This window comes from Halichoerus grypus, chromosome 10, assembly GCF_964656455.1.
Source record: "Halichoerus grypus chromosome 10, mHalGry1.hap1.1, whole genome shotgun sequence".
Lineage (NCBI taxonomy): Eukaryota > Metazoa > Chordata > Mammalia > Carnivora > Phocidae > Halichoerus > Halichoerus grypus.
In genome coordinates, this window is record NC_135721.1 from 22,174,051 (window position 1) to 22,194,827 (window position 20,777).

Genomic DNA, 20,777 nt, shown 5'->3' on the forward strand with positions numbered 1-20,777 from the left:
GTGAGCAGGTGGGGTCGGGAGCGCACTTTAGACATCCGGGGGGAGGCAGCGAGTAGGCAGTCGGCTGTCTGAGTCCCAGGTTAAGGGAAGGTCTGAGCTGGAGTATAAATTTGGAAGTTGTCGGTGTAAAAGAGACATGTTAAGCATTGAGACTGGCTGAGATTCAGTCTCCAACTTCAGACTGTTCCTTCTCTCCAGGACATCTCTCACTCTCTGACTAAACAGAACTTCTTTTCTTATCTTTTCTTTTTAGATTTTATTTTTATTTATTTGTCGGAGAGAGAGAGCGAGAGCACAAGCAGGGGGAGCGGCAGGCAGAGGGAGAGGGAGAAGCAAACTCCCCGCTGAGCAAGGAGCCCGACGCGGGACTCGATCCCAGGACCCCGGGATCATGACCCGAGCTGAAGGCAGATGCTTAACTGACTGAGCCACCCAGGTGTCCCCAGAACTTCTTTTCTAACCTCAAATTTTCTTTCCTGCCCAGGTCACCACTGGCATGCATCCAGATCTACCATTGTATCTTCTTACTCCCTCTCCAGGCAGATGCCCTCTTACCGGTAGCTCTCCTGGGCAGCCTGAAGTGTGAAAGGTGCTTTTCTCATGGGGGCAAAAGCTGCTCACTGTGGTCCGGGATCCATGGTCTGCTGCCCGCAGAGTCCCTAGCCTTTGATCCAGTGCCTTGCCTTTTTAAGTAGAATCTGTGGCCTCCTTACTTCAGTCCCCAGTCTTGATTTGACTCCTCCCTTGCCTCATCTTCTGGTTACCCGCATGTAACTACACTGCCTTTTGCCCGTGAATAAACTCAGTGGTGATCACCTTTTTTCTAGTTGTTTCCATAAGTATCTTATACTCCCATACTAGACCTTAGTCCTTAAGAGCATGTCTGTGTTTCCTTCACCTTCTTGTCCACAGTGCCTTTCAAATTGTCAGTGACCTAATGCCCCAAGGATGGGAGGCAAATTTGCTTTTACCACACCCTTCCCCATTCCCGGTCCCAGGTGTGCACCCTCGGCGTGAGGTACAGAGCAGTGGTGTGCGGACCAGCTGCCCCTGCATCCCCTAGGGAACCTCTTAAAATGCAGATTCCAAGGTCCCATCTCAGACCTAATACATCGGCTTCTCTGGGATGGTGCCTGGGTATCTTGAGTTTTTAACAGGCTCCCCAGGTTCTTCTCACACCGTCATGAAAACTACTAGTGCAGAGAAAAAAATCACAAGCCCGTTTCACTGTTTCCAGCTGTTGGACCTTGGGCAAGTCATCCATCTCAAGCCTCAGTCTTCTCATTTCCACAATGGGTGTAGTAAGACTTGCTACCTACTTTGTAAGGCTGTTGTTAAAAAAAAAAAAAAAGGAGCACTTTGGAAACAAATTATAAAGTGTTATGTACCGGCACCCCGGCTAATCTCATCTTCTGGTATCTTTGCTTGTTTTTGTGTGCACAAGCCCAACTGCAGCTTCCTACAGATTAGCTCTTGGAGCACAGAGACCAGCAATGTGTGCATGAAGTTGCCTAATGCTGTTTGTGTGCCTGAGGCTCTAGTGAAAAACAGTAAACAGGAATCAGGTGGATATCCTTCTCTGCCCTGGACAGGCAGAGGCATTCTTTTTCCTCTTCTCCGCATTTCCTTTGACCGTTAAAAGCAGTGTGCAATGAGGAGGGAGCTATAGAAATGCTCGTGCATTTAGCTGAGGGTAGCTATGGTATGCATTGATTTTTTTTTACTGGCTTTATTGAAGTATAACTGACAAAGTTGTAAGATCTTCAAAGTATACAATGTGACGATTTGATATATCTATGTATTGATTTTTTTCCCAGTAAATATGTTATAAAAGTACTTCATAGGAAAAGTGACGTGTACCTGGATAATAGAGCAATAAAGCCATTCACTGGGGTCTGAGTTGTACATTTCTAAACAAGCTCGTAGTAAATGTACTCAGTCTCGATGCCTGATGCTTGAAAATAGTTTCATTTCTTAAAGAAATTGTGGTGGAATCAACTGCAGATAATAGGCCAGGGATCAAAAGGCAACCAGAGGGGAAAAGCTTTTCTCTTGCTTCGCCTGTTCATGTCTTGTGCGGCCAAGGCATCATCATAAGTAGTTCATCCCAAACCTTAATAGAACATCTGCTAAGTCCATTGTTGTTTCGGGGGATTTACTTTAAGTGCTTTTCCACATGCCAACAGAATCCTGATGGTGGACATCTGTTAAGATTGCTGTCCCTTGAAGGCTTTTTTAAGATGTTAACAAACTTAAAAAACACATTTCTGAACAAAAATTTGGTTAGTGTTCGTGTCGTGAGACATATTCTGTTTGCAGTTGCAATATTCCCATCTTTTGTATTTTTTTTAATGTCAGGTTTCCTTGCTTGCATGCCACCTCCTGTCTGCTGGGAGTTGCCCATCAGGTCCTCTGGCCCTCAGAGTTCTTCTGGGTTTCCTGGGGTTCATTTGCCTAGAATGAAAAAGGCCTTCATTGCTTCGGTTCAGGTACCTAAATCAGTTTAATAAATGTTCCTGGAAACAGCCTTTGTGGCTCAGCCTGAACTATCCAAGCCACAAGGAGCCTGTGAACCTGATGCACGTGGAACCAGTTGTCAGGTCTGCAGATAGATTTTTGCATCAGAAATCACAAAAGTGGTACCTGAAGGCCTAAGTGGGGGGGATAGATTTAGGTCAGAGGCACCTGGATTTAGATGCCTCTCTGCCATTTACCACTTATGTGACCTTGGAGAGGTTCTGTAGCTTCTCTAAGCTCCAGCCTTCCCATCTGTAAAATGGGATAACACCTCTGTCGCAGGTTCGTATGAAGCAGAGATGATGTCATACAGGAGGGCACTTAGCATAATGCCTGATACCTAGTGCTTCTTTTTTTTTTTTTTTTTAAAGATTTTAGTTATTTATTTGACAGAGAGAGACACAGTGAGAGAGGGAACACAAGCAGGGGGAGTGGGAGAGGGAGAAGCAGGCTTTCCGCTGAGCAGAGAGCCCGACGCGGGGCTCGATCCCAGAACTCTGGGATCATGACCTGAGCCGAAGGCAGACGCTTAACGACTGAGCCACCCAGGCACCCCACCTAATGCTTCTTAAATGGAGTTATTATTCCTGTCCCATCCTGTGGAAAATTCACTCACTGTACCAACGAAATCCGTCATATTTTAAACTCTTCATGTATACTGTGTGTAAGCAAGGAACAGCTGATTCAAATAGTCCATAGAGTATGTCTTCACATTTTTAAGTCACTCTATTTAATGATTCCATAACTTGCTAAGTAATTTCACTTAACAGTTTCAGCTTCTTTTTAGACTTTGCTCCAGAGGAACATTTCATATTTATCATGGTCTCAGAACATTTCCATTCTCATATGTCCCTCTAAAAATGGGAAACAAGAAACGGGATACAGTACTCTAATAAAGACCTGCTATATACTGTGAAGCATGTTTAATGGAAATACTGGGTTAGTCGCAAACGCAACATGGCCAGGCCTCTATCAGTTCTTATTGAACCCCTCATCCAGTTTGACTCCCCAGATTTTCTTCTACTTGTAAACTTAATTTGTCACTCGGATCTCTTATTTTTTTCTCCTGTTATACTCATTAAGATTTTTCAATTTTGATTTAGCCCCTGGTTTTGTTTAACTGAGGTATCAAGAGACTCTTGAGATGGCTCAATGTTGAATCTATGAAATGAGACAGGGGCTAACAACAGCTCTAGAAAATGCTTTACTAGCACAAAGAAAATCCAGTTGGGGAAACCAGCAAACCAGAGTCTCTCCTTAATGTACTGTCTGTGCACTTCTGGGTTTTCAGAGGCTAGATAGGACTTTTTTTCTCCATCCTACAAGTTAACTTGTTGTGACATATGATATCTTAAGACAAGAACAAATGAGATGACACAGTGCTGAGTTTTATGGATCTAAGCTTTTGTGAGGATAATTTCAGCCACTTATACCACTGTTTCAGGACATGGTGGGGGTAGAGTTTTAAATTTTTCACACTGTCTTTCTATGAAAGATTTTCTGACGAAAAAGGATGTAGACCTTGGAACCAAGAAGACTGGGTTTTGAGCCCATCTCTGCAGCTTAATTGCTGGGTGACCTTGGGAAGACACTTAGATCCTTAGAATCTCAGTGTCCCCTTCTGTAAATTGGACTACTTAGGTCTACTTGGCCAGGTTGTTATGAGGTTTAGAGATAACGAAATGCCTACTAGAGTGCCTGGCTAAAGCAGATGCTCAGTAAATCACAGTGACTTGTGTTTTGCTGTAATGGGTCTCCTGGCAGGCCACCAGGAAACATACTCTGGCATTATAGAGTGCCCCAGATTCCTGAGGGCTTGGCATTCCTCTACCTTGAAGGGAATCAGCAGTAGTGCCCTAGTACAGATCCAGAATAGGAAACTGAAGTCCTTACACAGAGTTGGGCATAGAGTTAGTGTTTGTTGAGTTGAATTGAGAGTTCACCTTTCCTTAGGATGTGTCTTAGCCTGGGGGCTCATGGCAGCTTGAGTCCATCTACCATCCTGGAAGTTCTCCCTGTCAGTGCTTCACCCTCCAACACTCCCCTGAATCATCCTGTGGAGGAAGCAACCAGATCATCTTCCTCTCCCTCGGAACCCGATTCGGAGGCAGAGCAGGATGGTAACGCTGATCCAAGTGTCTCTAACAGGGCCTTGACATAACCCTTGACCACAGCGTACACAAGCAGGAGACATTTTAGAATAAAGTCACTCGTAGAGTGCTTGGTGCTCTCTTCATTTTACTATAATTCTAATTGTTGCTTTATCCCTTGAGAGAGATGGGTCTTTTTGAGAGTAGTGCTATCCCACGGCACTGATGAGAAAATTGAGTAGAACCAAACAGAACAAATGTGGCGGAAGCAAGAATTATAATTGAAAATCACTGGCCCCTTCTGGTTTTCTCCAGTGCCAAGTCATGTTTTGCTCATTTTATTTGGCCAGTGAGGTAAAACCCCACACGGAGAGGAGGGAGTTACCGTTCCATAATGGGTTAAAATCAAACCCCATTGTCCGAAGTGAGGCCTTCAGACAGGCTGACTTCCTGCATTTTTCCATGTCAAAATGCTCAAAAATATTTCCCTTGTGCTGTAGCAACGTAGCCAAGTCAAGTCTTCAGTAATAGAAGTGCTCTGGGGTGCCTGGGTGGCTCAGTCGTTAAGCGTCTGCCTTCGGCTCAGGTCATGATCCCAGGGTCCTGGGATCGAGTCCCACATCAGGCTCCCTGCTCGGCAGGAAGCCTGCTTCTCCCTCTCCTACTCCCCCTGCTTGTGTTCCTGCTCTCGCTCGCTCTCTCTCTGTCAAATAAATAAATAAAATCTTAAAAAAAAAAAAAAAGAAGTGCTCTGAATATTTGCAGACAGAACCCCATTCCCAAAAGGCTCTATTAGCTGTATTTGCATAGAAAACAATCGCATCAATACGGTGAACACTGACAATTCTTATATTTGACTTTTAGATCCAGTGAGATGGACCTGGAAGTGTTTTTCTGGCTACCATTTGGTCTATTTAACTCCATTGTTGGAAAGGTTTCTCAGACTCTGGCCTTGTCCTTCTAATTTATATCCACAGATTCAGTTTCAGGTCTGAGAATTAGCAGCCAATTTCACGTCTCATTTCAGTCCATAAAGAGACAGAATGTACTTTCTCATCAAAACAGCCCCTTCACCCCTTTGTCCTCCCAATCTCAGCCTGAGACCCCGCCGCTCTAGTTGACTTTTCCTCACTTTTTACCCTGCTTCCTCCCCTCACTGGTCTGGAGATCAGAGGAATCCACAGCAGTGGTCCCTTCCATCCCCTGCTCCCCCTGTCCCGCCCCTCCTGCACCTCCCCTCCTGCACCTCCCCGCCTCTCCCTGCCCCTCCCCGCCACCACGGAGCCTGTCGGTCCAGCCCTGCCTTCTCTCCAGCCAGCCCTGCACCCCTGGGAAGCGCTCAGGGAGCCCTGCAATCTCTGCACATGCTGAGCTTTTCGTTGTATGTGCTTCACCCAATAGTTTTTGATTCATGAATATTAAATAATTAGAGCTCACCTGGCTGGACCTCCGTCCTGCACCCTTTAAAAACGTAATAGCTTTTTTATTTCATGGCACTTGACTTTGTTTATTCAGCACGATCAGGGCAGCATTCAGGCTATAGCAGGCCTGTTAAATATTTACCCACAAGACGGATATTTATACATGAATCAGCAGCACTTATCAGTATATGATGCTGGCAGTCAGGTTCAGTACCCTCACAAGCTGAGGAACTACTGAGTTAAAGAAAGGGTGCAGTAAGTGTCCTTTTAAAAATAAATCCAGCGACTGTGGTTGTTTGATGGTTGGGGTGGGAGAGACTGAGGTAGGAGCAAAATGCACGGGAATGCTTGCTCTGCTGCGGGGTGGAAAATTGTAAAGAGAAATGAGGTGTATCACAGAGCCTGCTTCAGTGGTGGTCTGGGTGCTTCTGGAAGCCCGATGGCATCACTGCAGTCCCGACCTGGCTCACGGGGGGGCCACACCCTCTGTTTCTTCCCATCCCTGGAGCTGTTTCAAGAGTCAAATCCCCCTGCTCTCAGGGAGGCATGGAATCCGGCAGTAACAGCGTGGACTCCGGCAACAGGCCAACCCGAGTTCAGATCTTGGCTTTACCATCTCCTAGTTGTGTGAACCCAAGGGAATTTCTTCTGCTGTCTGAGCCTCAGTTTCTTCACCTGTAGAATTACAGTGCGAATTCTCACCTCACTGAATTGTGGGGAGGATTAAATTAGGTAATAAGAAAGCACCTAGCAACAAGTGTTAGTTCCCGATAAGCACAGAAGCAGAGTGCAGAGAGATGGGCCCGCTGGCCAAGCAGCCAGTCTTTGGACTTCTCCACGCCTCTGCCTCTTTCCATCATTATATGTGTCAGAATGGCTATGTGTCAGAAGCAGAGGGAGTCTCAAGTTTAGAGGATTACCCACAGACTATTTTCATTTTTTTGTATTCAATTTAATGAATGATTAAGAACTTGTCCTGTAATATTGTATACAGGTCGAAGCCCATTGTAATCAATCCCAGGAAACTGTCCAAATTATTTTATTTTCTGGAATTTCATTATGCTAAAGATTGTTCTTCCAAGTACGCTACGAGAAGCCTGGATCTTGGTATTTCTATGTTATACAGGTATTTCCCCCCAGGAACGACAAGATAAAAATATTGGATCTCTTTCTCTTGTACTATAGAATTTTCTTCTTAATCAGTTTCCATCCTAATGGAACTGTTAGAACCTTCCACTTAGAAGTGTGCTCTCTATGTACTTTTGCATACAAAAGAGGGGACAAAAAGCCTTCTTCCAGTTCACAAGAAGTCATAGGAATTTTCCTAGCTTCCTTCGGAGTTTAGGCTGAATCTCCTCCAATGTCTGCTCTGAGAGTAGCAAACGGAAGTGATGTTCTTGCTGATTCTGTGCAGTTGCAGACTGTAGATGATTCATTAATGTCATACTTAGTCAAATGCTGTCTCATAATTTTCTCAGTTGTCAGGGTTGTTGTGCTTTTTAGGTCTCATCTGAATAGAAAAAAGTCAACAGCAAATATTTCCACCCCGTTGACTTCCTCACATCACCCGGGATTTTATTCACGTGTTGGGGCTTTTTCATTCCATAAATAAATAAACGTAATATCCATTTCTACTGGAAAAATTAATTTCAGGAATCTTTGGTCAATAGGGAGACAGGCTGAGTCTAGGACCCTTTCAGTACTTACATGTGTTGTTCCCTGTATTGCAAACCCTAGGCTAAGTCTGTCTGCTCTAAACTATTTAAGAATGATTTTCTAGACTGTTATTGTGAAACACTTTGCTTCCATTTACAGCCTTGTAACCAGGGATTTGGTTAATGAATAATCACAGCATTAACGGATCTTAGGGGTCTCTTTATACCCCATCATATTACAGAGGTGGTTTAAGGGGCTTTTACAGTAAGAAACCTATACGTTAAAATAAAATTCAAACAAGAAAAGCAAATTAGGACCAAAGGAAAGTGAGAGTAGGAAAGAAGATGAAATCAAGATTAAGGATGGGATACGAAATGTATACTGTGAGGTTCTGAGCAGTTCCTTTAATAATGGTATGCTGGTTGATTTAAACTGAAAGGGAATCTCCACGAAAGTCCTGGAAACTATTTCTGGGTCGGTGTTGTGTCTTAGTGCTTGGATCAATGATTTTTGACTGTACTTTCTTGTTTAGATGAATGTCAGTGTTGACTTGGACTAGTTGCAGACTTTACCCATATTGACCCATAGACACAGGATGGAGCAGCACAGTGTTTCAGAAGATGTTTAGTTAGTTGCCACCATTTAAAACTTGAGAACTTAAATCATCTGGATTTCTGGCTTCACGTGAAAAATAAGGGTCCGTGAAGACCAGGCTTGTGTTTCCACCATGGCAGAGATTAGCTGGAGTTGGAGGGTGGAGAGCCCTTCCCACTGTGCAGAAACTACAGTTCTCTGTGCTCATTTATATCACCTCCCTGGGCCGGGTGGAGCCTGGAGTCTGCAGCCCCTGTCCTACACACCACTGGCCCCACACTAAACTCGAGGAGGCTAAAGCCCCAGGAGGCTTCCCCCGGGCAATAAAGCTGGTAAGGGGCAGAGCCAGTCCCTCCATTGCACCGTGGTGGTGCTGAAGGAATTCAGTTCAGTTCCATATGGGGGTTTAAGGAATGACTTCTCTTTGCCCAGCACATAATGGAGAGTATGGAAATGTGTGTGTCCATCCAAGGTCCAACCCATTAATATTGGTAAGACATTTACCCACGCCAATCAGAATGTGCCAATTTGTCCTGTTGTGTGATAGAATCATTAGTTTTTACTGATCATTAGTTGGTAGTCATGGGCAGTCTGAACATGCTGATTTAACAAAACAGATAAAAATAAAGAAATGTAATCATAAAGTGAAGCCCATGTTCCCATCCTCATTAACTCAAGTGGTTGGTGGGCAGACGTTAAGAGAAGGCGAGTCTGTTTGGGGTTATCGCTTCCTACATTGCCGGAGCCCTAAGAGAAGTGTCCCTTGTACTCTTGTCCTTTCAGTGCCCTTGGAGGCTCCTCAGCTCTGCATATCCCAGCCTTTCCCGGAGGAGGATGTCTCATTGATTATGTGCCGCAAGTGTGCCACCTACTCACCAACAAGGTAAAAGCTGGTCTCCTGGCCCTCCCCTCGTGAGGCTCCTCCCTCCAGCGGAGCCCCGCCCCGGCACTGTCGGCGTTGGCCTGCAGGCTCGTGCTCTGCACCCCGTCTTAGCTTCAGCTGCCACCTGACGCCGGCCTTTCCTACTTCGAGTTACAGTTCATCCATTTCTCTCCCTAGTTCCTTGTGCTCCTTCTTCCTTTCCTAAGGATTCTGACCTCCCGTTCCAGTCTTATCTGCATCTTTTAAATTTCTACCTTCTCCTCCTTAAATTTCCTTTATGTCCTAAGTTTTTGCTAGATCTTGCACCTTTGAAGTCCTCCATTTCCCAGTTATCTCGTGCTGCATGCGTGCATGAGTGTGGGTGTGTGTGAGTGTGTGTTTGCCACCAGTGAGTATCAAGGTAATTCACTAGAACTGCCTTCACCTCTTTCTGCTTTTCTCTACCTCACTTTTTACTACTCAGTGCTTGATTCTCCACATCCTGTCTAGGAGCAGCTTGTCAGAGTCCCACTCCCAGGGGCAAGATTTCCAGGTCAGCTGGTCCGGTAGGCAGGCCCATCAGGTTATCTAAAGCTTTCTCTTAGCTGCATGAATGAGTCAGTACATTGGCGACTAGCTGAGTTTACATTAATGGCTATTGCCAGATATTTCTAAAAAGTATAAGTATATACTTGTTAATGTCCAGCCGGTGTAGTTAGCTGAAAACCAGAGATGTTCGTCCACAAGCAATACTGACTTTCTTTCTTCCACATCGACTGACTCCGTTTGCTCAGTTCCCAAAGTACTGTTTCCTATGCTCCTATTGACTTGTGCTCATTGGCTTGGAAAAGAAATCTTTTGTTTGTCTCTTTCTTTCAAAAGATAGCTCATCTCTGTAGAGGAAATATTTTTAAAGTACAATAATATTTCAGAGGCTTCAGTATTATTTTTTAAATGTCAGGGAAACGAAAATCTGGCAAGTCTGCAGTCTCTGGGCTTGGCGCAGACTCCAGGGCATCTAACTCGTGGGGTGGTTGCTTCTCATTGGACCAAATTCCCCCAGCCTCTGCCCTCCTTCAAAACTGATCGGAGGATAGAATTCTTATTTACGTTGTGGGACTTTGCACTGCCTTCAAATCTGTGTCCCAGTATTATAGAGAAACATACAAATTTGGTCTTCCAGAACTGAGAAGAAAAGCCTTTTTTTAAAGCCCTCCAATTGAGATTAATTTCTAGTCATACATTTTCCTCAAAAAAAAAAAAAATTCTATTACCATTTTCCCAGATATACAAGAATCAGTCTGTTTTTCTTATCTGGTTCCCTTTCATTAATTTTACTTGTCTTTTAAAATTGATGTTCTTATGCTTGCTACAAACGAGGACAGTATGGGCTGCTTTTAGAAACAATCTCTTCAAATGAATTTCCATAATTACGTTGGAATCTATCTTTATAGCCAGTTTTGTTGTGGGTTTCTGTTAAAATGGTTTTCTGTTTTTAAAATCAAGTACACAGAACTGTTTTCATCCCCTTTTTAAACAAAGCCACTTAAGCAAACTTATCATCTGTTTTTCTTTTCCCAAAATAACATTTCTGATCCTGCATTAAGCCTGCAAAGTAAGCACTGTTTTTATAAATTGACATAAACCCCTATTATATAAATAGAATTGTTTTACTTCTAAAGGGTACAAAGTGGGCTATCACTACCAATTGTGTCAAGGTTATTTCAAGCACTTTATCTCAAGCTTTTGTTAGCCATGGAAACTCATTGTGGCTACAGCCAATATAAACAATTTGGGGGGCCTCTTTCTCCCCTGTTTCTTTGAGCCATTTCTTTGAGGACATTATAAGGAATGTATTTTTGTGTTAGTAGCTGGTGGGTAAATGACTAACTTTCAGATGTCCAGCTTAATAAGTTCACAATTTTTTTTTTATAAAAACTGCCATTTGGTGATAACAAGGAAATACAAAAAGGCAAAATAAAATCCCCTATTGTAACACTCCTTTCCTGGATATTGGGAATTTGAAAAGAAAGAATTCAACGTTGTCCTGCCTTTTCAATAGGAGTTGTAGTTCAGCATAAAATAGCCCCCATTTGATGAGAGGAAGCTCTTCTTTACAGACAACTGCAGGTGATAAATGCACAATGGAGTGATAGAATTTAAAAAGTCGCCATTTTTCGGCTCCTAATGAAATAATTGATTCAGACAAGCATCTCCAGCAGGTACTAAAACCATGAGGTGAAAGGTTGAGAGAGGGGCTAGATCTTCACATGCTTTGAGAAGTATACCCGCGGGTCACTCCCGGCGGCAAAGGGGAAACCTCCCTTTACAGTGGAGTGGTCCTGCTGTCGTCCCTTTACAGTGGAGTGGTCCTGCTGTCGTCACCTTAACCAGTGATCAAGCCCACTATCACCTATGAGGTTTTCTTGCCAAAAATTTTTAACCTGAATCTAATCACACCTTTAGTCTAACTTCCAGTTTATAGGAAATGTAGGGAGTAGAGGGAAAAGGAAGGAAACAACCAGAGAGTCTAGAATGCAGAACATCCTACATGACAACTAGCCCAATTTCTCTGAAAAGTCAATATCATATATCACATAGACATATGTACACACCCCAAGAGGTACTCTTATTCTACATTAAAAGACTTTCTAGATTAAATGCCTGATCCTTGATTATACCCTGCCTTTAAAAGAATATTTTGGGGACAACTGGGAAATTGTGACAATGCACAGGATACTAGATGAAGTCAGAGAATGATTGCTAGATTTGTTTTGGGTATGATAATGACATTGTGGCTCTGTAGGAAAATGTCTTGTTTTTTGGAGATACACGCTCACCTGTCTGGGGCCAAACTAACTGTCATGGTGTCTCTAATTTCCTTTGAAGTGTTTCAGCCAAGATTGATTGATAGCTTGATGGGGAGGTAGATGGCTGGATGAAGCAGCTAGACAAAATATTCACAGTTGTTGAACATAGGTGATGGGGATGTGGGTATTCATTTTACCGTTCTTTCTACTTCTCTGAGTCTCGGAAATGTAAGAAAGCATTTGAGAATTCCCTACTCCTCATCTTCGGGTTCTGTTCCAGGTGCAGTATGTGATTCAAGGGTACCACAAAAGAAGGGAGTATATTGCTGCTTTCCTCAGTCACTTCGGCACGTAAGTTCCTCCTTGTTTAAACCGCATGCCAACAATGTCCTCATGTCCTGATGACCCGAATGTGAGAGCTTAAGAAAATAGCACTTCGTGCTTCTACATACTAGCTTTTCAATGCCATTTTGAGTCTTTTTGGCATGTTGCTCACACTAAAGCTCCTAGGAAGATCGTCTTTAGGATCCTTTGCTAAATCATAGAAGCAAATCTCTTCCTTGGAGCAGCATCGTGACTAACCGCAAACCCAGCAGTAACAAGGGCAGCACTACCTGCTTGTTCTAGGGCTCTTTACAGTTTGCACAGTGCTTTTCACCTCCGTCTGCTCCCAGGAGTCATGAGTGAGCCAGCCATATTGGCACAGTTGACTCAAGAAAGACCTGAAACTTTGAGAAGCCTAGTAACCCGAGGGAAGTCACCCGCCTGGCAGAGATCGCGCCAGGTGGGAGCCCGGGTTCTCAGGACTCAGGTGTCCCGACAGGGCTCCTACTCGCAACTTGCCACCCAGATCTGGGGACGAAATCCAGCATTAGACCCAAGAGCAGCGACTCCCACTTAGGATTAGGAGGAGGCACAGAGACGGGAGGGGGACACCTGTGACTGCAGGTAGAGGGGGCATCTCCTCCTGCTGCTACTCACCCCCCCACTCCCCTCCCCCTTCCCGCCTCGGCCCTCCCCCCCTTCCGCTCGGGCTTAGCCCAGGGGCAGAGGGAACCTGTTTTCCCCAGTCTTCTTCAAAAGGTGGGGCGTTCTACCCATTCAGGGGCACTGAGCACTAAGGGGGTCAGTGGTCTGCTTATATCCCACCTTATTCTGGAGAAGGTTTATAAATACAAAAAGATATATATATAGTAACACAAAATTAAAATTTTAAATAAGGAAATGAATAAATTAGGACCAAAAAAGTGGGAATAGGAAGGAGCAGGTGAAATAAGGAATAAGGTTGGCCATTCCCTGGGATATAATTTTATAAAGTGTGGCATAATTATGGGCAAAATTTCTGACTCCTCAAAAACAATTTTAAGAAGTTTTCTCATTATCCCTAGTGGAAATTTTTATGCCTCCAAAATAGAACTGTCAATATCTAAACAGTGTGACTGTCTCTCACATGAGTCTTTAATACTTATGATTTTTTTCAGCTTTATTTATGAACATTTTGAGAAAGTACTTAGGATACAAACAGTGGTTAATAAATGATACCATTGGTCTGATTTTTGAGGAAGATTATCTTTAATATGTATAATTAAAAATGAAGGCGCTAGCAGAGTAACCTCCCAGGTAGGGTGTGTGTCCCCCCTCACTCCGCTGGCACACAAGAAAAATAGGAAAACTGCATTTACATCTTTTTAAAAATCTCATTCTTGGGGCACCTGGGTGGCTCAGTTGGTTAAGTATCTGCCTTCCGCTCAGGTCATGATCCCAGGGTCCTGGGTTTGAGCTCTGCATCCTTAGGCTCCCTGCTCAGTGGGGAGCCTGCTTCTTCCTCTGCCCCTCCCCCCAGCTCATGCTCGCACTCTCTCTCTCTCTCTCTCAAATAAATAAATAAATCTTAAAAAAAAAACCCAAAAAACTCATTCTTTTTAAATATACATTTTGTATATGTTTTATTATGCATCCAACACAGTAATATAGTCGTACCTGTATACAACTATTGAATCAAATACAGTTGCTATTATATTACTATACTGTGTGCATAATGAAAAGGATTCGGTGCTTGTTTTTACTTACAGCATGCAGGATCTGAAAAGTTTAGATAGCAGTGTTGTAAAATATTGAGTTGATTACAAATTCATGAAAAGAAATATAAACTGATGAATAAAATTATTAACCTAAGTCAGAAGATCTGAATGATATACTAACAGTCTTTGAGCAAATCACGCAGCCTTTAGTGTCTTAGTTCCTTCACCTTTACAGTGAGTTCCCCCTTCCTGCTTAAACTGGGAGGCCATCAGGATTGACAGTCTGATTGGCCTGACTCAGCCAGGGAGACAGCAGACGCCTCCTGGTGTGAATGACAGAGACAATGGTGTCTGTCCTCAGTGTGTGGTTAGTATTGTCATGTTATGGTGACGTGTCCCGGGCATCAGCTCTTGTGGAAAGTGGGGGAGGCGAGCCTATCGGAAGTCTACCCAGGCGCTTCAGTGGTCCAGGGCCGTTCTCCTTGACATGTGACCCGTGTCCTGTGTGTCTCCCACCCGAACCAGCACCCACCCAGCTAATATGGCTTCTTCGTCTTGAGCCTGGTGGGGAGGACAGGGGCCACGAGTGAAAGGATTCCAAGTGCTTTGGAAGAAAATAATATAGATTCCTAAACTGAGTAACGTCGTCATTGCTCATTACTGCTGAGTGGCTATGTGAAAGTGAGACTTAATCATCACCCAGAAAGTAGTGTCGTTGCTGACCTGGTGGCTTCACTGGTCCTGAAGTCATAACAGTACATAGCAAAACTGAAACTTAAACGTAGATGCTGTCATTCCAAACCCCACGTCCTTCCTATGGTAACACTCCCTTAACGCTAAATGCGTCTCAGATTCAATCACCGTGATTTTATGAATATATTCTTTACTTGGTTCCATCTCTCTTATGCCTTATTTTGATGAGGGTTTTTTCTTTGTGTGTGTGTGTTTTTATCACCTAGAGGCGTCGTGGAATATGATGCAGAAGGCTTTACAAAACTCACTCTGCTGCTGATGTGGAGAGATTTCTGTTTTCTTGTGCACAGTGAGTATACTTTTGCTGGGAGCATGTCAGCATAGATTTGCAAAGTACGAAATCATATGTAAAAATGACTATGAAAACCTTTAGTGTCCTGATGTGGTTCCTTTTACTTTAGTATATTTACCCACATGGTCTTAAAGAGAAAATACCTCTAGACCAGTGGTTCTCAACCAGGTATAATTTGCCCCTCGGCAGATGTTTGGCAGTGTGTGAGAACATTTTTGATTGTCAGGATTGAGCAGGGCGGAAGTGGGGATTGTGGCTTCTGGCATTTAGTGGATAGACGGCAGGGATGTTGCAAGACAGTCCCCCAACAACAGCAAAATTATCGGGTACAAGATGTCAGTAGCGCCGAGTTGAAGAAACCCTGCCCTGTGTCCCGGGTTCCAGATTCCTGTTTCAAAGCGTCTTCCCAGCATGAGGTTCCAAAACTGTCAGGATTATTCAAAACATATTTGCTTTGGTCATGTGGTTATCATCCTTATTAAGGGAAAAGACTACAGCTTTGATAATAATATAATAAATAGTTAAAAGGTGAGACCAGTTGGAATGTATTCCCAGTATCACTTTTCAGTTTTATTCCATAGACAGCCATCTTATTTTAAATGCTTGTTGTGTTACGTTAATCAATGAGTCAATAAACTTTGGTCCAGCTTTCTCTCTCTCTTTTTTAAATTAATTTATTTATTTTAGAGAGAGAGAGAGTGGGGTGGTGCAGAGAGAGAGAGTCCCAAGCAGACTCTGCACTGAGCATGGAGCTCCATGCGAGGCTCGATCTCAGGACCCTGAGATTGCGACCTGAGTTGAAACCAAGAGTTGGCCATTTAACCAACTGTGCCACCCAGGCACCCCTGGTCCAGCTTTCTCTTAATAGATAATTTGAAGTTTCTTCTGTTTATTTCTTTGTTATGTAAGAACCATTGACCCATGGTGCCAGGTTCCAGTTGCAAGTCAACCAAGACCTTTATTCTTTAGTAATTTGACATGGACAATGCCCAGTCTTCAAGCCAAAGACACAGAAGTTCCAGCTCTCCCAAGTCAAGTTACAGAAAAGCAGTGGGCTGGGGTTGACTTCACTTAGTGGATAGAACTACCCTTGACCTTTAATAAACTATTCCAGGAAGAGGCGCTTTGGCCCTATTTAGCCACAAAGGCATTGGTTTGGGGGTTTTTGTTTCCCCAGCAGACTGACGTTCTTGGTTGTGATTTGCGTAGACTAAAAAAATGGCTCTGAAATTCATTTGTCTTACCCCATTTCACACCAACAGACAGTAAGGGAGGAAAGCCTTTAATACCATGGTATAATCTGCACAGAGAGAACTGAGAGTTGGCTATGTTTTTAAGGTGTTTCCCAATGATAAACACCTTGCCATGCAGTGCTTCCTATTGAACTTCTACTCTATAGCGAGTTATACATTGGGACCATCTCTTCAGATGCATCTGAAGAATGCAAGCATATTGCTGTGTATTAATTATGTGCACAGATAAAAAGAAAATTGGAGAGGTAAGATTTTAATTTGGGTGTTCCTTCAACTAGTTGCACGACATTGTTCAAATCACTAGGACAAGCTTCCCTCCACTTGAGTTTCCTCATGTGTACACTGGGGATCTGGTTGTTAAGTCCTGTGGAGACGTTCAGATATGGAGCTTAACCCATTACACAGGGCCAGGTGGAAGAGGGAGCCTCACAGTCAAGGCCTCCTGGCAGTCTCCTCTCTGCCTGCCATCTTATGTGGCTGGTACTTCCAGCCACCACTTTTGATTGTCACCTTATGTGTTGCTGTTTTGTTTTTTCATTCTGAGCCTTAATTCCTTTGTGAGATCTCATTTCCTACTTGCCATATTCACTTTGTGCACCATCTTGATCCCAGTGATTCTGCCTCTAGCCTGGTAACCTGCCCCCAGATCCTGATTACATCCTTGGTTTGTCTCTCATGACCCCGGACAGTTGCCTGGGTGATCCGGTTGGTGTGACTCCCCTAGCGCAGCTCAGCAAGAGGGGCCTGTGCCCTGCCTCGAGTGGTGGTGGTGACAGTCAGAAGCCTCCCAGAGTGGCTCTGAGAGGACACAGAAGGAGGGACACACAGAAAGACAACTGCAAACGTTAAATTAGAGGAATGCTCAACCAAAGTGGCATGAAATCTCAGCTCTTTAAATGAAATTTACTTTGGTTGTCTAGCCGTGATTCTGTTTTCAAAAATCTTGATGTCAGATCATATCAGATAGAAGAGAAAAAAGATATTCTTAGCATTGCTTATTCTCACCTGTGCTTTCCACATGCAACTCAAGAGTCACTCTTCTGGTGGTGGCAAGCAAGAATGATGCCCAGGGATAAAGGAGTACTCACCTGCAGCTCCTGCCCTCCCTTAGTAGGCCATTTGGTGTTACAGCACTTCTTGTTTCTGTGGAAGGTCTGTTCCCCAAAGGATGTTTCCCCTGGTACCATGTGTCCAGTATTTCTTACAGCTCCTTCTCCACCTTCTGTCTTAGCTTTCCCAAGCCAGACATGTAACATGCAGTCCCAAAGCCATATTTTCATTTAGTTTTGGTTACCTTCTCCAGAAATGTAGAACCCACAGGCAGTCTTTAGAACAACGACAAGGACTTCGGGATTCATTTAACTTACTTTTTCCAGAGTGTTTCCTCAGGCTGTTATTCTCCTCCTCCCTAGGCTGCTTGCCCCTTGTGTCTTAGCGTCACTGTCTACACTCATGGTTCTTGGGCAGATAGGACCTTGTCTGTGAATCAGGGGACTTGATGCTGTTTCCCACTCCATCATTAACACACAGCCTGTCTTTAAATAAATTATCCCCACCCTATTGCTTCTTCTATCTAAAATGTAGGACTTGGCTGCATCAGAGTGAAGCTTGGTTGGATAACGTGTCTTATTCCATCATGCAGTTAAGCATCTGACACTTTCCTTTGGAAGTGTCTGCTTGCTTGGTTACAACACCCAAGGGACCACTTGTTCCCTTTTTTTCTTTCCATGAGGATGGGGGAGTAAATATGGGCTGGCAGAGACTTAACATTGTTTTATATATAAGAGAGAGATGTAGAAAAGGAGAGAGACCCTCCCTAGTGGAGTCTAACGAGAGACAGACAATAAAGAAGTAAACGATCAGATATATAAATTTCAAATGCTGACAAATACCATAAACATGTGAAGTATTCTGAGTTTTCAAGAACATGAAGAAGGAAGGAAATGCCTAGAGATGGAGCCAGGCTTCCGGGGCTGGTCCACTGCTCGATGGAGAGTGGATACCTGGCTGGACACCAGATAACATCCCTGCTCTCCTTCCTTTCTCCCCCCTCTCCCAGGCCTGGGAAGAAGATGGTCACTAGGGCAGGTGCTGGTAATAATTCCGAGCATTTTGGATGCTAGAGGAAAGAGGCACTCGTCTCTTGAGGCAGATGGCTCTGACCTCACACTTTGCTATAGTGTGCGGAAGCAAGAATGCCCTCGGGGAAAACATTGTGCATATTCTGGGATCTCTCACGAGACACTGCAACCTCCCAACATTCTGACGGTTTCAGGAGTGGGGGTGTGGCCGTGATCATGGCCGTGGAGTTTTTTCATCCATTTATTCCTTCTTTCCTTCCTTCCTTCATCCATGATCAGCATACTGCGAGACTTGAAACCATGCAAGGATCAGGGAGTGCTGCCATCCGAAAACTGTTTTTGGGAGGGTTTCCTGGCCATCATCTAAGAATTGTTTGTAGTGGCTATGGAGGTAATTCCATATTTGCCAAGCTCTGGAGGGAGATGTTATCTTTAAGCCAGCACCTTTTCCGAATGCTGGGTGACAAGAGAACCAGTCAGCCAAGCACAGTAACACAGAACAAAAGCAGTCACTGGGAGAAACATCAGCTCTTCTTCATGGTCCCAGAGAGGAGGCAGCCGCCTGTGGCAGCAGGATTGCTGCTTTGAAGTGGAGGGTATTGAGATCTGTGACTCCCAAGGCAAGTGAGAGAGCGTGTGATTGTATGACAAGCTGTCTTTTCCCATCACCCGTAAATCCTTGGTAAGTGACCCTTTGAGTCATCCAGCCTGGACCAGAGGCCATGTCTCCCTGGCAAAATGCCTGTTATTCTAAATCTGACCATTTGGGCTGTTCCATTTAATTTCTTATCCTCTCTACCCCTAACCCAATCACTTTAACCCAATTTAACTGAGTTCTGGGTTTATTGAGAACCTGTATGTGCTCAGTACTGTGAAAGTTCCCACGGGATATAAGTAAATAACTCAGGCTTGACCTTAAGACACTTAGAGTCTGGCATAAGAATTGGCAAACTACATCCTGCAGGCCAAATCCCACCCTCAGCCCGTTTTCAGATGGCCCTCAAGCTAAAAGTAGTTTCTGTGTTTTTAAAAGGTTGTTGGGAGTGCGGGGAGGAAGAATAGGCAACAGAGATGGTAAAGCCTAAAATACTGACTCTTTGGCCCTATACAAAAAACGTTTGCAGCCCCAGGTCTAGTTGCTGAGAACAGAGATCAGATAATGGTGAATTATAGTGGTATGCATTTTTTTTTTTTTAAAGATTTTATTTATTTATTTGAGAGAGAGAATGAGATAGAGAGAGCATGAGAGGGGGGAGGGTCAGAGGGCGAAGCAGGCTCCCCACTGAGCAGGGAGCCCGATGCGGGACTCGATCCCGGGACTCCAGGATCATGACCTGAGCTGAAGGCAGTGGCTTAACCAACTGAGCCACCCAGGCGCCCAGTGGTATGCATTTTTTAAAACAAATAGTTTGTGAGCTTGCCTACTATATGCCAGGCACAAAGAGACATAGGGCAGAGAGAACTTCATGTGTTTTATATATAAGAGAGAGATGTAGAAAAGGAGAGAGACCCTCCCTAGTGGAGTCTAACGAGAGAGACAGACAATAAAGAAGTAAACGATCAGATATATAAATTTCAAATGCTGACAAATACCATAACGGAACAAAGCAGGGGGCTACAGAGACCGAGGGGAGGTGTCGTTGGGTCGGTCAGGGAAGACCAGTTCCTGAGCGGAGGGGAGTAGACTCATCTCCTTGCCACAAAAACAACGTCTTGTAGACTATTTAGCAGCAACAAGCAAGATGGCTACTAGGTAATTCAGTAAAACCAAAATTGTGAGGTTTTTTAAAACTTGCTGAGTTTTTGGATGCAAATCACATTTTTATATAAATAAATAGATTTGAAGAACAAATCAGAATCATTAAAGTGATTAAAATCAGGAACCACAATGTTATATGTTAGAATTCGTTTCAAAGCAAATCTATAAAAAGTGTAGTATTATTTTAAAATTCATGATTACCTCAGATGAGGCATATATAAAGATTTGTGGCTTAATTTTATCATTTCTAGTAGGAATAATAGCTATCAAAGCAGCAGGAACTAAAATTGATTGTGAATAAAAAGTGAAACTAATCAGTTCTCTTTATTGTTCAAAGAGATAAAAGAATATGGAAAAAGATAAAAGAAAATCTACTTTCTAAAATGCCTTTTTGCTTTGATTATGAGAACTATTGGTCCTTCAGATACTTTAAGCATTTTGGTTAATTTTTATCCTGGACTTCCTTGAAAGTGGTTAGCTCTGCTAGGTGAAGCGATTTTTGTCTTTTGATTCCATACACAAGCACACCCTGTTCACGGTTTACAACCCGAATAGCTCTAGAACTTTAGCGACCACTGTCACTGTTTTGATTCAAATTGAAACTCCTGTTTCATCTTCAGAGTCTACTTTTAGAAAGTCTTTTTCTGCAGTTTCTGACACTGGTGTGA

The 20,777-nt window shown here is 43.6% G+C and overlaps 1 protein-coding gene across 2 annotated transcripts in view; it reads left to right on the forward strand.

The window, feature by feature from the left end:
- Positions 1-20,777, forward strand: part of BABAM2 (BRISC and BRCA1 A complex member 2) — a 392,539-nt gene that overhangs the window by 296,673 nt on the left and 75,089 nt on the right. For both annotated transcript variants that reach the window (XM_036090220.2, XM_078056121.1), the window contains exons 8-10: positions 9,062-9,161; positions 12,231-12,301; positions 14,931-15,013. In XM_036090220.2, coding sequence (XP_035946113.1) covers positions 9,062-9,161; positions 12,231-12,301; positions 14,931-15,013 — 254 coding nt within the window. The remainder of the gene's footprint in view (positions 1-9,061; positions 9,162-12,230; positions 12,302-14,930; positions 15,014-20,777) is intronic.